The following is an 18,870-nucleotide window of genomic DNA, read 5'->3' on the forward strand; positions in this document are numbered from 1 at the left end:
GAAAACGTCCACTGATCAAACAAACTACAATGATAAATACTAGAACTTGCCACTGTATGATATTTAATTTGCAATCAGCTCTCATCATTTACATGCGTTATTTTATATATTTTCTAAAGACGTACTATGTTTATTTATATTTTTTTCCACCAGATTGTATGTAAGCTCAGGGTGACTCTGTGTGCAGCCCAGAGTCTTTCTCTCTTGTTTTCGTCCTGTAGCTGCACAAACTATAGTGACTAATCAAATGCCGTTTGCAGCTACACAGATGGAACTAGCGATGATCATACTAAACAATCTAAGTCAGAAAGACAAATATTATAACACTCCTATGTGGAATCTAAAAAAATGATGCAAATGAACTTATTAACAAAACATAAACTGATTCACAGACGTAGAAAACTTACGGTTTGCAAAAAGGGAACGTGGAGGAGAGGGATAAATTAGGAGTTTGGAATTAGCACATTCACACTACTATGTATAAAACAGATAAATAAGAAGGACCTACTGTATTGCACAGAGAACTATACTCAATATTTTGTAATAACCTATATGGAAAAAGAATCTGAAAAGGTATATATATATATATATGCGTGTGTGTGTGTGTGTGTAGGGATATGAATATATGTATGTGCATAAAACTGAATCACTTTGCTGTACACCTAAAACTAATACAACATTGTAGATCAACTATACTTCAATTAAAAATACATATAAAAATATTAACTCTAACCATAATTAGACTTTGGCAGGTCTAGAAAATATTTAAAAGCCCTCTTTTTCTCTTTTTTTCTAAATAACATGACACTGAATCCAGAGAAATCTTTAGCACAAGACAACCTCAGATACAAAAGAAATACGGCAAGGCCCCCAAGGGTGGACTCACGCTAAAGATTCAGACACAGTTTTTAAACACAGGAAACACAAATAGGACCACAACCAACCCCTGCCTTCTCTCTTTAACTTTTCTGATTATAAATATTTTAAACTTCATGTAATGTTGGTACCAGCCCTAATGCAGTTGTTATTTATTATTCTTAAGTAGCTGTGTTTATACTCTCATGGGTTAATACACAATTACAGCTATATGGGAATAGAAACCCAGATCCCAAGTGCCATGAAAGTAAGTGAACACCATACAACATTTTTCTTCCATTTTTCAAATATTTCAAAATATTTTTCAATATTAATCTTGCATTTGTTCCCAGATTTGATCATTCAAACTTCCTATTGTGACGCAAACCATCAGGGTTTGAAGAACACTGAACCTATATGTTCACATGTTCAGTAGTCTACAAATAAGCATCTATTCCCTTATTGTTGCTATCTTTTGTTTCAGGGACAATAGTTTATGTTCATCATGGTTTTATAAAGAAAAAATAAGAACTTAAGCTTCAATTATCCGTGCATTGACAAAATACTGTGATAACATAAAACTTCTAATTTTTCAGGCTCTGGTATATTCAAACAACACCTATTCATTAAAACAAATAAAAGGAAAAACACGATTGACAGATGGTTTTAACTTGACGCTTGTATATTTGTGAAAGGATTGTCTTCAAGCTGGTGTATTTACTTTGGTCTTTAATGACTGGTATGCCCAACTGAAAGGATGCCACAATGAGTACTTGCTTAGTAGGAAGAAAGGCTGGCTCTGCTCTTCTCAGATGATCCGGATGTCAAATGATGGAGTACTTGGGTGAGAGTGGCTGTCTGTCTGTCTACCTTGCTCTCTCATTTGCCAGCCTATCCAGAACTCAGCCACGGGAGACCACTGGCTGGCAGACCTCAGTCAGCTGATCAACAAACAGCAGAAAGCAAGCCTTTCAGCAAAAGCTCTTAGCCTTCGCTGACCCAGCAAAGCTATGCAGAGGACCCTGGTAACAAAGCTCTGAAATCACCAATCAGAAAACTCAAACCAAGCCCAGGCTTCCAAAATTTGGCAACTTGACTCCACCAATCTGACTTCTCTCCTGTTCACAATTCTGCTTGTAATCCAAAGTGGGACGGAATATAAATATCATATCAAGAACTCTGAGAAACAAAAGATGTCCATGTTCTTCTCTGTCTTGCAGTCTCTCCCTTGTCCTGCATCCTCTCTCAAGTTCACCATGGAATCTCGGGGGCTCACAGCAGAGAAGCCACCCTGCCCTCACAGTGGATGGATGAACCCGGAAGATGTTAAGCTGGTGAAACAAATCAGTCCCAGAAGGACAACCACTGCACGATTCCTCTTACAAGAGGCATCTGAAATAGTCAATGGTAGAGCCCCTGGTGGCTCAGAAAGTAAAGAATTTGCCTGCGGTGGCAGTTTGATCTCTGGGTCAGGAAGATTCCCTGGAGAAGGGAATGGCTACCCACTCAAGTATTCTTGCTTGGAGAATTCCATGAACAGAGGAGCCTGGCAGGCTACCATCCACGGGGATGCAGGGAAGCGACTGACACTTTCACTTTCTTCTTTTCATAGTAATCAACAACAGAAGGGTGGTGATGGAGGGGCAGGGGGCTGTTGTCCAGTGGGTACAGACCTCCAGTAACACATGAGTAAGCTCCAGAGATCTGCTGGAGTTCACGATGAGGTCCTTGACAATCTGCCCACAGAGTCGATCTCACACTAAGCATCCTTACTACATCAAACAAAAGAAACAAGCAAAAAAACACCAATGGGGACACAAGGAAACCCTGGGAGGTGGTGGATATGTTAATTACCCAGATTGTGGTGATGGTGAAAAGAGTAGATACATATGTCTGGACTCTGCAAACTGCATATGCTAATTATGTGCGGTTTCTATATACCAATTACACCTTAATAGAGCTGGAAAATACAAGCAGAAACATAGACGCCTTCAGTCTGTGGATGCAAACTGTAACCCTGATCCTTCCTATTCAAACTGGGGGACAGTGAAACTTCAGGGTGGAGCACTCCATATGACGTTCAAAGTCATCGGAGGAATCCTAGCTGTCAGATGAGGACAGGGAAGGCATCGATAATTCAAGAGGTGATAAATGAGGGAACGCATCAGATACATAGACAGGGAAAGGGAAAACATAATTTTCTTTGGGACCAATTAAGGTAAGAGCTACTTTGCATATTCTCAATCAGAAAGACATCAGTGCTGTCAGGAGAAGTGGGATTTTTTTCCGAATGAAAGTTAACATGACACTTTCTTGTATTAATGAAACACGTTCTGGACGACTTCACAGGAAACGGGAAAAAAAAGGCACTTTAAGTACAAATACTATCACAAGGCAAGACCTGGGGACATAAATATTCACGACATATTCCACATGTTTAATTGAGCTCTGTTCTTGACTTTGTCCTCCACTGGTTTGTTTTTATAGTAGGAAAGATGCCAAATACTATGAGCTTCTATTTCAGAACTTTGGACCATGGTTTGACCTAATATCACCCTGTTTCGTTTGGCAAGCAGCATTGTCAAAAATGACATGCACCGGTGAATTAATCATTCCTGAAAGGGGGGAGAGGAAGAAACCCAGGAAAAAAACGTGAGACGTGACGTGTCTCTGGGCTCCTCTGGCATCTCCTGCCGGGCCGGGTGTTGGAAGCAGCAGAGCAGAAGGATGGAGAGCTGGGGAATCCTGTTACCATAATTCTTAGACTACTGCCGAAAAGGAAAAGGGTCTCCATCATCCTTCCCCTGCCTACTTTCTACCTGAGGTTCTATGTAGACACACTGATGTGAAGATCACCAATCCAAGGGAACTCTTGTCGTATAAACCACTTTTCAGAAATGTTCAGAATAATACTTTCCTTACAGATGAAAGGCGATACAACACCAATTTTATAACTAAAAAGAATTTTCTTCTAGGAGATGTTTCCAATAACACAGCATATTATTATAGATCAAACCCTATTATCAAATGTCCCCCAGTAGATATTTCTATCATGTTGTCATGCTGTAAGTACCAACTTTTCATTTGAATTACTTATACTAGATTTTCTTAAAGAGGATTTTCCTGCAGTCTGAATCTATACTAAAATATTTGCCCATGTTTTATCACATGTACTATAAAAAGCCATCTGTCTACCAGATCAGTTTGTTAGTTCTGGACACAAGCAACTAAGTTGACAGGTTAATTCACTTTTCTACGTCTCACTGGAAGGAGTTACATGTAAACAGTGGTAACAGATAACTTTTAGCTGGAGGGGAATCAAACATATCAGAGACCTCTAAAAGTCAAAAGTTGATCTCAGAGTGATTAGCATAAATTATTTCCTGCAATAGTTACTTAAGATGAAAATAGTCCATTTCTAAACATGAGTCATAGTCAAAATTATCTTTGGCTTCCAAAAGTTGAATAAAATTTTTTTTCTAAGATGGAATGTTTAGAAAGGGATTCCTTTCACTATTTCGGATTAATACTCTGAAGCCTTCAAATATGCCAGTCTCTACAACGGTTAACATAAGGAATTTTTTATACATTACAAAACCTACATCCATCTCATTTTCATTCTGGAGAAACACTAGTAAAACTGTGGGTAGAAAAACATTTCTTAAACTTTGAGCTTCTGGAAATTGTTTTCATTCAATGTGTTGCCAAAGAACCATTACACCTAAGCACTCTTTAGCAGAGTAACAATAAAGCCAGTTAGGACCATATAAAATTGCTGTAATCATTCAAATAATAGCATTCATGCTAGAGCTAACCAAAAAAAGAGAAAACCTGTCTAAAAATGAATTCTCCCTTAATTGCATTTAATCAACAAACGAGCTGACATACTCTTAAGCTGTAATACAAACAACCCAAGGATAGACTTACAACTCGACAAGTTAATAATGCTCTCTGGAATAAAAGGTCCAAGGAGGAAGCTGACTTGTAACCAAACACGTAGGATGCCGAGAAATCACATCATGAAAGAAACCAAAGAAAAGTTTTATTTTTGCAAGTGTACAATTGGATCCCTACCAACATCGAGGCCAACCCAAACACGATCGGTGGTACAATTCTTATTAGTGTATCCGAGCTCTGCTTTGACATTATTCTTGTGGATGGCTCACAGGCTGAAAGACACCCCATGCAAAATCACAGCGCCCTGAGACGTCTCAAAGTCCATCATGCCTCATTAATGGGAGAGCGGAGCTGGAGGGAGACTGAGTGGGAAGAAACAGTTCCTTTCCCGGGGGGACAGAGGCACAGACCTCTTGGATAAGTGAGTCCGGAGCTTCAGGGAGTTCAGAAAGTGTAAGACTGAGCCAGTTGTGGGAATGACACTGTCAGCAGGTAAAAATGCAGTGTGGTTTCTCCCTAGATTCTGCATATGCGTGTCCTGACACAAAATAGTTTCTCAATTGCTCTTCTTTCTAGGCGAGACTAACAAAGGCCAGCTCTGCTGCCCAAACAGAGGACAGCACATTTGTCCTGGCCGGGGGTGACCAGAGAGTGGACCAGTGAACCAGAGAGTGACCACTGACCACACCCAAGTCATCACTTGGCTTTCCGAGAGGAAGGGCACAGACATTTTTGTAAATTTCTGTATTGCTCCCTCTTGAATCCACTATTATATTACGGAAATCAAGCATCCTTACAAAGACTGAGCTATAACAACCTTATTCATAGTGATACTTAAATCAGTGGAAGGTAGGGGGGAACCCCTCTTAACCTGAATATTCAGCAATGAGGAATAAATTAAACAACACATTTATGTTACTATTTGCCATAAATACTGTTAAAACATCTTTGCACTCCACATATTGTGGACAATCTAACCCTCTTCCAAGAAAAACCATTTCAACTGAAAAAGATGTACATTTAGACACTGATCGCTAAAAAGGCTTATCTCCAGTCTACAGGGTTGGGAATGCTGTTTTCTTTCTTCTTGTTTATCTGCACTTTCTGACTTCTCTCTACAAGAAATATAAATCACTCTTAGAAAAATAAGCCCCCAAAGCTTTCAGAAACATTGGTCATACCCACTCTGCGCTCTCCTCTGCACTATCTTTACTCCCATGGTATGAGAGTAGGTACATACTTGTTTATCTTTGCATCTTTCCTGAAAGACAGAAGTCTAAACACACTGGAGAAAATAAACGATGCCTTCTGAGATGCCTAATTTGCACAACCAGGGTAAATCTCTGCTGTGATGTTTTCCTTCCACTCCATCTCCTGCCCAGAGACACAGAGCCATAAATCACCTCTGCCCGGGTGGCGGCACTGGCGCTGTGAGCACCCCGTGTTTGCAGGGGGCTGCGGTGGGGCCATCCACGAGCTCCCTCACAAAGCCGGCCCTGATGATTCTTTCATGACTCTCTTCCTGTCAAGATAAACTTTTAAATTTGTCAAAGTTCAAGAAGTCAAAGTGTCCCCAGACTCTCATCTGTGCCTACAAAATTGATCTCCATTTTGAAGCTCTCCAGAATAAAGAGCTTCACAGAAAAAGGAAAAATAAGAAAAGAATATAGATAATGGGAACAGGGGAGAACAGAGGATTCCTTCTTTCAACCCATTTTCTACATGCCTGCTATCCCTCTGTGTGTGCTTGCTATGTCGCCTCAGTCATGTCCACTCTGTGTAACCCCATGGACTGTAACCAGCCAGACTCCTCTGTCCATGAGATTCTCCAGGCAAGAATACTGGAGTGGGTTGCCATGCCCTCCTCCAGGGAATCTTCCCGACCCAGGGATCGATCCACATCTCTCAGTCTCCTGCATTGGCAGGTGGGTTCTTTACCACTAGCGCTACCTGGGAAGCACTCTGGGGAATGATAAATCCTACAAAATTGTATGCTGAGTAGGTTTAAACAAATTCTATGGGTTGAAAAATGTGTTAAAAATCAAACCTTACATTTGGTCCCAGTAATAAACACAGGACCACCGATTTTCTGACACAGACAACTTCATGACTCAGAAGTGGATAATGCCTCCATCACTCACTGAACCCACAGGCAAGATGATGTAGTTTGTCTGAGGCTTTCATTTCCTCACTTATAAAAAATCAAGACAACACTTTTCAAGAATAAGTTTTGAGCCTGCAATTTCTGACCTCGATGTCATAATCTGTCTATGTAGTTTAGTCTCTCTAAAAGTTCCTTGGGTATAAAATCATGACTGTTCTGCTACAAAAAGGCCCTGGTGATGGAGAAGAGTACCATCCACTGAGACAGTAAACCTGGAAAACCAGTGGGAAGACTGGCAAGGATAAGGAGATGCACAGCCCAGAGGACAGTAACCAACTCAGTCACATTCCAACTCAAGGTGCCCAAGAATGTCAGTGTGAGGAACCCCAGACACAGATGGAGCAGCTCTCAAGCTGGAGCTCAAGGGAGAGGTCGCACGGGACAGAAAGCCTGGGGAGGTCATCTAGTTTCAACCCTGACTATTCATCAGAACCACCCGGAGGCTCATAAAATTCCTAGAATTCCACATTAATTATCCTGGGATAGGGTCTAGGGCTCAGGCTTTTTTTGCTTATTTTCTCAACAAAGATTTCATTCAAATGAATCAATAAAACTTCCATTCAACATTCCATTTTTTTCATTCAACAAACATGTCATTGCCATGGATGAATTCTTTGGTTCATTTGTTTATATTTTTAGGTTAAGTTAACATTCTCCTTGGAAGAAAAGCTATGACAAACGTAGACAGTGTATTAAAAAGCAGAGACGTCACTTTGCCAACAAAGGTCCGTATAGTCAAAGCTATGGTTTTTCCAGTAGTCATGTATGGATGTGAGAGATGGACCATAAAGAAGGCCAAAAAAATGATGCTTTCAAAGTGTGGTTCTGGAGAAGACTCTTGAGAGTCTCTTGGACTGCAAGGAGATCAAACCAGTCAATCCTAAAGGAAATCAACTCTGAATATTCATGGGAAGGACTTACGCTGAAACTGAAGCTCCAATACTTTGGACACCTGACTGCAAAGAGCTGACTCACAGGGAAAGACCCTGATCCTGGGAAATATTGAGGGCAAAAGGGGAAGGGGACGACAGAAGATGAAATGGTTGGATGGCATCACCAACTCGATGGACATGAGTTTGAGCAAACTCTGGGAGATAGCAAAGGCCAGGGAAGCCTGGTGTGCTATAGTCCATGGGGTCGCAAAGAATCAGACACAACTGACTGACTGAGTGACAATAGCAAAGTTAACATAAAATTAACCACGTCAAGTGTAATAGCTCAGTTCATTCACAGTGCTGTGTGCAGCATCACTGCTGTGGAGTCTCAGAACACGTTCATCATCCCCAAAAGGAGACCCGTATCCACCAGACACTTACTCCTGATTCCTCCTCCCCCAGTCCTGGACAACCACTAAGCCACTGTCTCTCTGTGTGGATTTGCTAATTCTGAATATATCCCATGAATGGAATCCTATAATACACGGTCTTTTGTGACTGACTTATTTTTCTGGGTATGTTTTTGAGGTTTATCCATGCTATAGCATGTATCAGTGCTTCATTCCTTCTTTTGGCTGAAAAAGCATCCATTGTATGGACAGACCACATTTTGCTTGTCCATTCATCCATCAAGTGACACTTGGGTTGTGTCCACCTTTTGGCCATTACAACTAGTGCTCCTTTGAACATGCACACACAACTATTTGCTTGGTTACCTCTTTTTAATTCTCTTGGGTAGCTACCCAAGAGTGGAATGGCTAGGTCATACGGGGGTAATTCTATGCTTAACTTTTTAAAGAAATTGTCTTAGGCTCTCCAGATGATCCAGTGGGAAGTTAGCACTGAGAATCTCTAATGGAGAAGACAGATGAGCCGTAAAAGCAGAGGGGACACATGTGTGGAAGAGACATGGGTTGAAAATACAACAAGGCCAAAGGTGAAAGCTGAAAATATGGAGTCTCAAAGCTGGTGTGAAAGGCCCTATGAGTGAAACACAAAACTAGGGAGAAGAGAAAGGTGTCATGGAAATAGAGGAGAATCCAATGGGCAGTGGCTCTCAACATCAGATGCTGAGGACAAATTAAGAAAAGAATTGAGAGGCTGTGCATATGGCAAGATGGAGGCCTTCCTGGAGGAGGCCTGATTTCAAGGAGGGGAGGAGTACAAGAGAAGTAAAGGAAGATACCAGAAGCAAGGATTACAAATACACATTCATCATTTGCACTGAAAGCAAAGACCAGTCTTTGCTCTGTTCTCCTATGATGCCCAGGAACATACAGTGTGAATATCAAGCCTACAATAAACACCCTAGCGGACTATTCATTTTAAATCTCAATAAATAAATGCCAACATCCCTGCCAACAACAGTAAGCTGTCATCCACACTGATCGCTAAATGTACTGCTGCCCAATGATGACTTTCCTAGAATTTTAAGCACATGAAAAAATACTCTGGTATCAGTTCAGTTCAATTCAGTCGCTCAGTCATATCCAACTCTTTGACACCCTGTGGACCGCAACACGCCAGGCTTCCCTGCCCATCACCAACTCCCAGAGCTTGCTCAAACTCATGTCCACGGGGTCAGTGATGCCATCCAACCATCTCATTCTCTGTCGTCCCCTTCTCCTCCCACCTTCAATCTTTCCCAGCATCAGGGTCTTCTCCAATGAGTCAGTTCTTCGAATCAGGTGGCCAAAATAGTGGAGCTTCAGCTTCAGCATCAGTCCTTCCAATGAAAATTCAGGGCTGATTTCCTTTACAAGTGACTGGTTTGATCTCCTTGCTGTCCAAAGGACTCTTAAGAGTCTTCTCCAACACCACAGTTCAAAAGCATCAGTTATTTGGTACTCAGCTTTCTTTATAGTCCAACTCTCACATCCATACATGACTACTGAAAAAACCATAGCCTATCTAGGTTGTCATAGTTTTTCTTCCAAGGAGCAAGCATCTTTTAATTTAATGGCTGCAATCACCATCTGCAGTGATTTTGGAGCCTAAGAAAATAAAGTCTGTCAGTGTTTCCACTGTTTTCCCATCAATTTGCCATGAAGTGATGGGACCGGATGCCATGATCTTAGTATAACGATGTGTAATTAGCAAAACAGTGTGATTCCAATCTCAGCAAAATCTTAAATTCTTCCATTTTCCATCTTTCTGCTGCCTAAAATATTTCTTTAAAGTATTTATCCATTTTCACACAGCCTTTGCCAGTCTTTGAATCAATACTGCTGGGAGACTACACAAAACAATGTCCATGAAAAATTATTTTCTGAAAAAAAATTATTTTCTTCTATTATTAGAGAAAAGGGTAACTTTGATAACTATTACATTTTAAAGATGAAAAGGTCAACCTTAAATGGAAGGTTAAACCTTATATTTGAAGTCACATATTAAAGTTTAAATTCTCAATGAAGAGAAAGCAACTGAAAGATGCACTTTAAAAAAAAAAGAGAAGTATGTGGGTTTTTTTCCCCTTAATCTTAAATGTGAGACCAGCCAAGAAACATCTTCTGTAGGTAAAACTGCACCATCCCAGGTTCTTTTTTTTTTTTTTTTTTCAATTAATGCTTCTATTTTGTAGACAGTAACGGTATTTAATTTGAAATTTCCTCCTTTCGTGCCAGTTCCAGGGTGAACACCTTCCTGTGAAGCGGTGAGGGATCCAGTGAGGTGGGACACACAGAGGCCTCAGGGAGCAGCCACGGTCAGAAGGGGAGAAAGATGTTTTCCTTTGGTGTCCAGAACCTGGTAGGCGGAGTGTGAGTTCCCGTAGAGCCTGGAAGGCATTCCTGCTCTCCCCTGAGAAACCCAAACGGGCTCGTTCCGCTTTCCCTTTGAAAAACCATGACATTAGAGCACATGTGCTGGGACTTACAGCCTACCAGACTTTCCGTGTCGTTTCTGGTGGTGTCTGGTGCGTCTCTGCTCACCACGGTGGCGGGGTGGTGGCTCCCTGGCCATCGTGGCAGCTGCTGGGGATGGTGACATTCTCACCGTGACCTCCGGCTCCGCGTGAGACAGTGTGAGTGACACCCTCGGGTGGTGACACCTCACAGACACCACAGTGTGACTGCCAAGACAGCCTGGCTCTGATCACTTCTACCTTCTCAGAAGACAGTAGAGAAAACAAAAATGCAAAAACCACTGACTGCCTTCCACAAAATCTGCGAACGGACGGTTGAATCTGTATCGTTGTTTTGCTTTTTTGCCCCCCGAAACTTCACCCTTAGAATTCCCACGTGTGGTTCTTTTACGTAAACGAAGGACATGGACAAGTCAGAGCATGAGCCTGGGGCAGCCTGGCACCTACCTGCAACAGATGACCGCCTTGCACGAGAGGGCCAGGTCCAGGAAGCTCCTCCGGACCTCGAAGGACAGCGCGTACTTGAGGGTGTGGCCGTCGATGATGAGGGCCGCGTCGTTCTCCTTGCCCAGCAGGCTCCCGAGGTCAGCGCAGTGCTGGGTGATGGCCGCCCGGGTGGCCTGAAACAAGGCGGTGGGGGGAGGGGAGGCGGGGTGTTACATCTCAGTGTAGCAGAAACAGCAGCAGCTTTTAAACAGCAGAAAAGAGACCCAGAAATCCAAAGTAAGTTCCTTAAAATGAAAACATGCCCCCTATAATGTAAAACATACAAACAGAGCTCAACTTGGCCTATTGATGCATTGATATTACAACAGACCACAGCCTAGGTCTGTGCTATGGGTGAAAACATCCCCATAGTGTAATTTACAATAACCTACTGTGGTTGCCATCTTCAGCTGACCTAGAGCATCCAAATTCTTTTCCATTGGAACTTTAATTGCTAAGGTTCCTGTGACTATCTTTCTCTCTCCTCCTTTACCTACATACACATTATTCTTGGTGTTCCTAGAACAGGAAATTCCATAAATACAAATGTTTTTTCTTGGCGGGGGTGGGGGTGAGGGTGATAACGTTGCTGGAACTTAAATGTCAAGAACTTCTCAGTTTACACAAGGTCATCTTCAAAGCATGCAAAAGAAATTAGAGGATATAAAAATAACACTAAAGGTCCCTTCCTTTTCTTTGCTGAGATCTGCAGATTAAACCATTTTTCTTCATGAATTATTGGAGTAAGAAACGAATTGATCATTTTTTTCACGTTACAAAAAATATTCAAGCAAATGAAATCACCAGTACCTTTTAGAACATTACTACCAGCCTGAGTAACTGTTTTCATGTGATATCTATTATCAGATGGAAATAAAGCATAGAACCATTTTTTTAAACTTTTTATTTAGTACTGGAGTATAGCCAATTAACAATGGCGTGAATTTCAGATGGACAGCAAAGGGACTCAGCCATGCATGTACATGTATCCATTCTCCCCCAAACCCCTCTCCCATCCAGGCTGCCACATAACTATTGAGCAGAATTCTCTGTGCTATAGAGCAGCTCCTTGCTGATGACCCATTTTAAACAGAAATAGTGTATACATGTCTAACCCAAACTCCCTAAGTATCCCTTCCCCCCATCCTTTCCCTCCAGCAACCATAAGTTCATTATAGAATCATTTTTAAGATTAAAAAAAGGATGCTCTGATCTTCCTAGGGAATTTGTGATTACGAATAGGATATCCAGTCCAAATATAAGACGATATTTTGGGCTCATAATAAAAACCTGCTTTAAATTAATCAGGGATGCACACCAGTCAGCTGAAATTCCTCTGTTTGGACAACTGTCCTTCGGCTATTAAGTGACATATACGTATATTTGTCATCTGATAACATAGAGTACAGTTAAGAAACATGTAGAATGAACTAGAATTCTTCTACCGCTCCTTAAACTGAGGATCAGCCACCATCACAAGGTGAGAAGCAGGTTCTACTGTCTGACTGCTCAGCTTTCCTTCTCAACAGGAGGCTGTCAATATCAAAAAGGCTTTGCTATGCTGCAGAAACAATCACACTGTAAGGCAACTATACTCCAGTAGAAATTAATTTTAAAAAAGATGCATCTAAGGCACAATTGTCATTCTATGGTCAAGTGTCCTGGGGTCTGGTCCCAACTCTCCCCTTATTGCCTCTGTGACCTTGGGCAAGATGCACAACCTCTTTAAATAGCAGTTTCCTCAAGTGTAAAACGAAGCTAAGAATACTCACTTCATAGCGCCCTTCTTATGAAAAATGAGCTACTCAGCGTAACCCACTTGGCACATAATAGGCCTCCAGTCAAACCCATTCCTCTTCCTGTTACTATTTATTCAATAAGAACTTCCCACATCAAGGAAAACACACAGCTCTGCCATTTCAGGCAGTGAATAAATGCCATCCATGACAAGACCTGCTTTGTCAACGCGGTAATAGAGGAAGTCATAAAATAATGCTCTAAGAAAAAAAGTTAAATGGACTCCTACTAAAAATAAAAATAAAGGACACTTTATGCTTCTTACTCTTGGTGAGTTGCATAATTCTGAATCTCAAACAAAACATCTATGTTTACTTTATCTGTGCCAACAGCCTGTCCTTCAGAATTTGGGGAGAGAAGACAATTCCAGCCACTTAGGGAAACTCCAGCCTGGCAGTCTGGAGATGCCTCCAGGGGAACTGAGACAGGTCCAGGCAATTCTGGAGAGCATGCCTGCCGGGGTCAGTGCACAGTGGCCAGAGCACCCTTCTGGGAAACTTCTCACACAGTGATGAGACTGGGTTTGCTGATATGGTCCACAGAGGTTCAGGCATGAATGGGGGGTGGGCCCAGAAGAAGTCTGAGCAAAGGGCACATGATGGCAGAAACGTGCTGATAAAACGTGCTCCAGGGTTACCATGGCTGCTCCCCTGGAATCATACCCTGAAGTGAAAGTTAGTCACTCAGTCGTGTCCAACTCTGTGTAAACGCATGGACCACAGCCTGCCAGGCTCTTCTGTCCATGGGATTCTCCAGGCAAGAACACTGGAGTGGGTTGCCGTGGCCTTCTCTGGGGGATCTTCCTGACCCAGAGATTGAACACAGGTGTCCTGCATTGCAAGTGGATTCTTTAACAACTGAGCCACCAGGGAAGCCCTTCATACCCCGAACCCTCCCTCAAATGTCAATCAATTGCTCTTATCTAAGTTTTAGAAAGAAGCCTCAGAGAATAAAACTGGTTAAAACCAACTAGGCCCAAGATGGTATGGGCCAAAAATGTCACCTGCCGCGGCAGTATATAAAGGGTGTTGCAGTCCATCCAACCATCAGCCACCACAGCTGCCCCTGACTGTGCACCCTTGGGGGTTCAAGATGGAGAAAAGCAGGACAGTGGCCCGAGATAAGACACACAAAGGACAGAATTCAATGAGCCCATAATAACCCCATTGTGCCCTTAGGAGAAGAGACAGGAGAACTTCTCTCTCCCTTCCCCTCTCAACCCTCATGAAGACAAACCAGGAAGAAAGCCCGCATGAGACACTGGCTCTACTCCTGGGTCCTGGTCTTCCAGCTTTCACAACCATGAGGAGAGAGCTCCTGTTGTCTAGGCCACCAGACTATGTACTTTTGTGACAGCAGCCTGAGCCAAGACAGAAGGTCACCCAGTGAATTCGCGGGTGCTGCAGCACTCTTCTCGGAGTAGTGGACACAGAGATGAAAGGACCAGGAGGACATGGTCACTGAACAAGCCAACAACCCATCACATTTACTGTCTGGAATGAGCCTTCTACTCCAGCGTGGCAACAGCGGTGTCAGATATGTGCAACATGGGAGACAAGGCCATGAATACATGGAAATGGGGTGAGCAGGGCATGGCCACTGGGACGGGTGGCGCCCATTGGCTATGCTGAGCTACACCCTGTAAAAACAGGGCAACCAAGGTCTCCACTTGCAGTAAGAACACTAAATGTTACTAAAAAACATTTTAAAAAAGAGAGAGATTTCACGTTCATATTCCATTGACTGGGCAATTTCTCATACACTGGTAAAGAGTGCAGTACATTAACAAATACAAGTTTCCCCATGAATAAAAAGGGTTCAACTAAGCAATTACATGAGTCAGACCTATTACCATCAACCAACCAAGATGTGGTTACTCGAGTACCTACTACGCTCTGGGGGCATATATACCCCCAGAAGTCCTATTGTACCGTCAGGGTAGCAAGTACACACACAGAAGAGTGAATAAAAAACCTAATATTCTTAAGGACAGAGTATAGGTCTCACCAACATTCTGCCCCAGCCAGCTCTGGCTCATCTTTGAGTCTGGCTGGAACTGTACTCAATTGTAAATTTGATGAAGGCAGAAACTTCCTTTGCCAAACTCAGATCATGCGAGCCCAGAGCAGCTGCTCAGTAAATATGCTGACTTCGTAAATGAATGAATGTGTCTCAGCTAATCCTTCAGTGTAGTATCTTTAAGAGATTATTTATAGGTCTCAGAGGCATTTGTTTGTCTGGAAGACGTGAGCTATCCAGCCTTCCTGGTACATTTGACATTATATTTCCTTAAAAATTACTGGTTCTTCATGAGTTTGCTTTCTATGAATATGGGTCTATTTCTGTTTTATAAATTGGTTCATTTATAATTTGTATCTTTTTTTGGATTCCACATATTTATTCTTGTTCATATATAAGTGATGTCAGTGGTGTTTGTCTTTGACTTACTTCACTTAGTATAATAATTTCTAGATCCAACCATATTGCTACAAATGACATTCTTTCATTTTTTTAAAGAATGCCACTAGATTTAACACTTCTCAGTAAAATCTATAAATGTATGGGAAATAATATCAACTATAAAAGAGATAAGGGTATAACTTACTGTCTCTAATTTAATAAGAATATTTGCAAACCAATTAAAACATACTTTATATTTCCAGGTTTAAAAAGAATGACTGGTTCTTGATTCACCTTCCTCCTCCTATCCTACCTAGCCTTTTTGTTTTCAATGTTTTCTACACTTAACCTCCTTAGTCACATGTTCTCCCCTCATTTCATCTGCTCAGAACCACACCTGTGCCTTTGAGATTAAAAACTTTTCCTACCACTAAACCCCCTCCAGACCCATCCTTCCAGCTCCACCCTTGACTTGTCCCCAGTCTCTACTTTGGTTTTAATTCCTATGCTTTCAATGCCCACTCAGCAATAATCTTTGATCAAACCCAGACTAGCTCGGCTCACCACACATGTGTGGCAGAATATAGGTCCCTTCTGTGTAATTCTGGAGCAAGCCAATCGGAGGTATTACTATCACAAACAGTTCCTTATTCTCAAATGGACTATGATTCAAAAGTCTATTTGTAAGTTAGTTATGGGGCACTTAGAATCCATTTTCCCAAAGGAACGATGTTACAAATTGTGGTTGGATCCCAGGGCCTGTTAATACCTATTTAGCCTAGTTGCTAAAATTTATACTACACTCTCTTATTTTAATAAAAAACCAATTACAGAAAGTTACAATAGACTTGGCTGTTACGAGGGGCAGAGGGAATTGGGGCTGGGGTTTCATTGCCTGAAAGATGCGAAACATTCCGAAATTCTTCATTAGAATTTGCCTTTTAGGTGTTGCTATGAAAAATTACATTTCCAGCTTTTCATACACATTCTCCATTTTCCTTCCCAATTAAAAGCGCACAAGACTTAAAGCCAAAAGTGGGCAACTCTGAGTGAAGATTGATCCCTGAGTGACACCAGACACTTTTACCCAGAAGAGCTGTACAATGAACCCTGCACTTCTTATCAGTAAAGTCAGTGGTGGCCTCTGTCTTTCTGGGTTTTTCAATATGATTAGATAAACAACATAGACAGTGCTACCCTGTGATCTCAGGAAATGGTTCTCCTCTGCAGATTCGCAGATCAGATGTTCATCAGATGGCCCCTGAGCACAGCTGAAGTGCACTCTGCTCAGCCTACAGGCAAATGGGATCTGGAAGGTGGTGCTACTGTTCTGACTTTAGACTTAATAAACAAACTAGGAGAGACGACCATTTCTAGACCCTGGACGCATGACTTCCAGTCTGCAGATAGCAGGAATCTTTCCTCAAAATTAAACAGTGCAGCAGCACTGAACTCTGTCCAGACGGGTCACTGTCCCCTTCCCTGACCTTGGCAGGGTCCTAAGGAATGTCTGAGATGGCCCTGCTAGCAGCAGCTGCCTCAGCTCTCATGTTGATGTTCTGTAAATTCCAACACGCTCAGAGCTGACAATGCTGAAAAGCCCGGATGGCTTGAATTTCAGGGCCGGCAACTCAATCAAATCACACTCAAGAACTTGCACAGACATTCGAGGGCGAACTACCTTCTCCTGAGGGAACTTCTCCTGAGGGCCATCCTATAGCCCAAGGGTTCAAGAGAAGAGGAATCTGTTAGATGTGTAACATTTCAAAGACTTCCTATAACACAAATAATTTCAGGGAAAACGCATGATATGTCACAGGCATGAAGCAAACATCCTCAAGAGATCACGTGGTCTCTTGCTATTAATACAAACACAAGGTGCTTGTCAGGTATCCTCACATCACCTTTTACCCCATCCCCCACTCCCATCAGGCCCTTCCGTGCACTGGCCATCTCCACCTCCTATAGAATACTTGCATTTCCAATTTAAAAAAAATTAATCTCAGAGTAAACCAACCCAGTTTACTAAATTTGCACAAGCACAAAAGCCTATCCAGAGGTTTGTTTGGTTTGGTTTTGTTAATCAGCTTCATTGGGTTATAATTAACACAAAATTGAGCCACTTTAAGTGTACAATTCAATGAGTTTTGCCAAAAGAATACAAAGGGATGTCAAGACGTAAAACTAAATGAAGAGGAATAATTCAAGTAGTACACAGGGATTGTGTAGGGTAATAACAACAGGGCTTCCCTGCTGGCTCAGTGGTAAAGAATTCACCTGCCAATGCAGGAGACGTGGGTTCGATCCCTGGGCTGGGAAGATCCCCTGGAGATGGAAATGACAACCCACTCCAGTATTCTTGCCTGGGAAATCCCATGGACAGAGGAGCCTGGTGGGTTACAGTCCATGGGGTCAAAAACAGTTGGACACAACTGAGGGACTAAACAACGATAACAATGGAGGACATAGGCCAGCCCCAAGAATCTCTCTATAGGTTGGTCATGCAACCTCTTCTATGATTAAAATACAGATCTCCATCACTCCAACATGTCCCCACCTGACATTCCACAGGCAATTTCATCCCTTCCTCTGCCAGCCTTTGGCCACTTCTGTTACTACAGTTTTCCTTTTCTAGAAAGCCATATAAATAGAAGCAGAGTTTAGTCATTCCTCTCTCACCTATCCATTCAGCCTAATCTTTTGAGATCTGTCCAATATTTATGCACTTACCAATAGTGTATTCCTTTTTGTTTCCAAGTGGTATTCCAATGTATGACTATACCACAGTCATTCACTCACCTGTTATTACACATGGGGATTGTTTCTAGTTTTAGGATATTTTGAATTAATTCTACTATAAAAACTTGTATACTAGTCTTTGAGTGGACATACATTTTTATCTTTCTTTGGTAGATTCTCAAATTGGAATTACTCTGTCTTACCATCTATACAGATACATATAGAACACATACATGTTTACTTTATGAAAACTGAGAATCTTTTCTAAAGTGGTTGTATCATTTTGCCTTCTCACCAGTCCCAGCTGAGCTTTCTAACTATGCCTCATCCTTGTCCACACTGACACCGTCCGTCTTGCTGTCAGACATTCTAATGGATAGGTAGTGTTAGATTTAGTAGTTTTCATTGGCATTTCTCAAATGACTAACAGTTTGAAATATCTTTGGATGCTTAAAGAATTAAACAGACTTCTATTTGCTGGAATTCATGACATGCAACAAAGTGCAGTGGAATAATTCACATAATACACGGGGGACATTATGTAGGATAATGTGCTCAGATGGTAAAGAATCCACCTGCAACACAGGAGACCCGGGTTTGATCCCTGGGTCAGGAAGAACCCTTGAGAAGCAAATAGCAACCCACTCCAGTATTCTTGCCTGGAGAGTTGGAGAGCGAAGCCTGGCAGGTTACAGTCCATGGGGTCACAAAGAATGGGACATAATTGAGCAATT

At 42.0% G+C, this 18,870-nt stretch overlaps 1 protein-coding gene across 2 annotated transcripts in view; it reads right to left on the reverse strand.

Moving 5' to 3' along the window:
- LOC133049456 (phospholipid-transporting ATPase IB) overlaps window positions 1–18,870 on the reverse strand; it is a 458,918-nt gene that overhangs the window by 248,954 nt on the left and 191,094 nt on the right. For both annotated transcript variants that reach the window (XM_061133472.1, XM_061133471.1), the window contains one exon: window positions 11,162–11,334. In XM_061133472.1, the coding sequence (XP_060989455.1) occupies window positions 11,162–11,334 (173 nt within the window). The remainder of the gene's footprint in view (window positions 1–11,161; window positions 11,335–18,870) is intronic.

This window comes from Dama dama, chromosome 30, assembly GCF_033118175.1.
Source record: "Dama dama isolate Ldn47 chromosome 30, ASM3311817v1, whole genome shotgun sequence".
Lineage (NCBI taxonomy): Eukaryota > Metazoa > Chordata > Mammalia > Artiodactyla > Cervidae > Dama > Dama dama.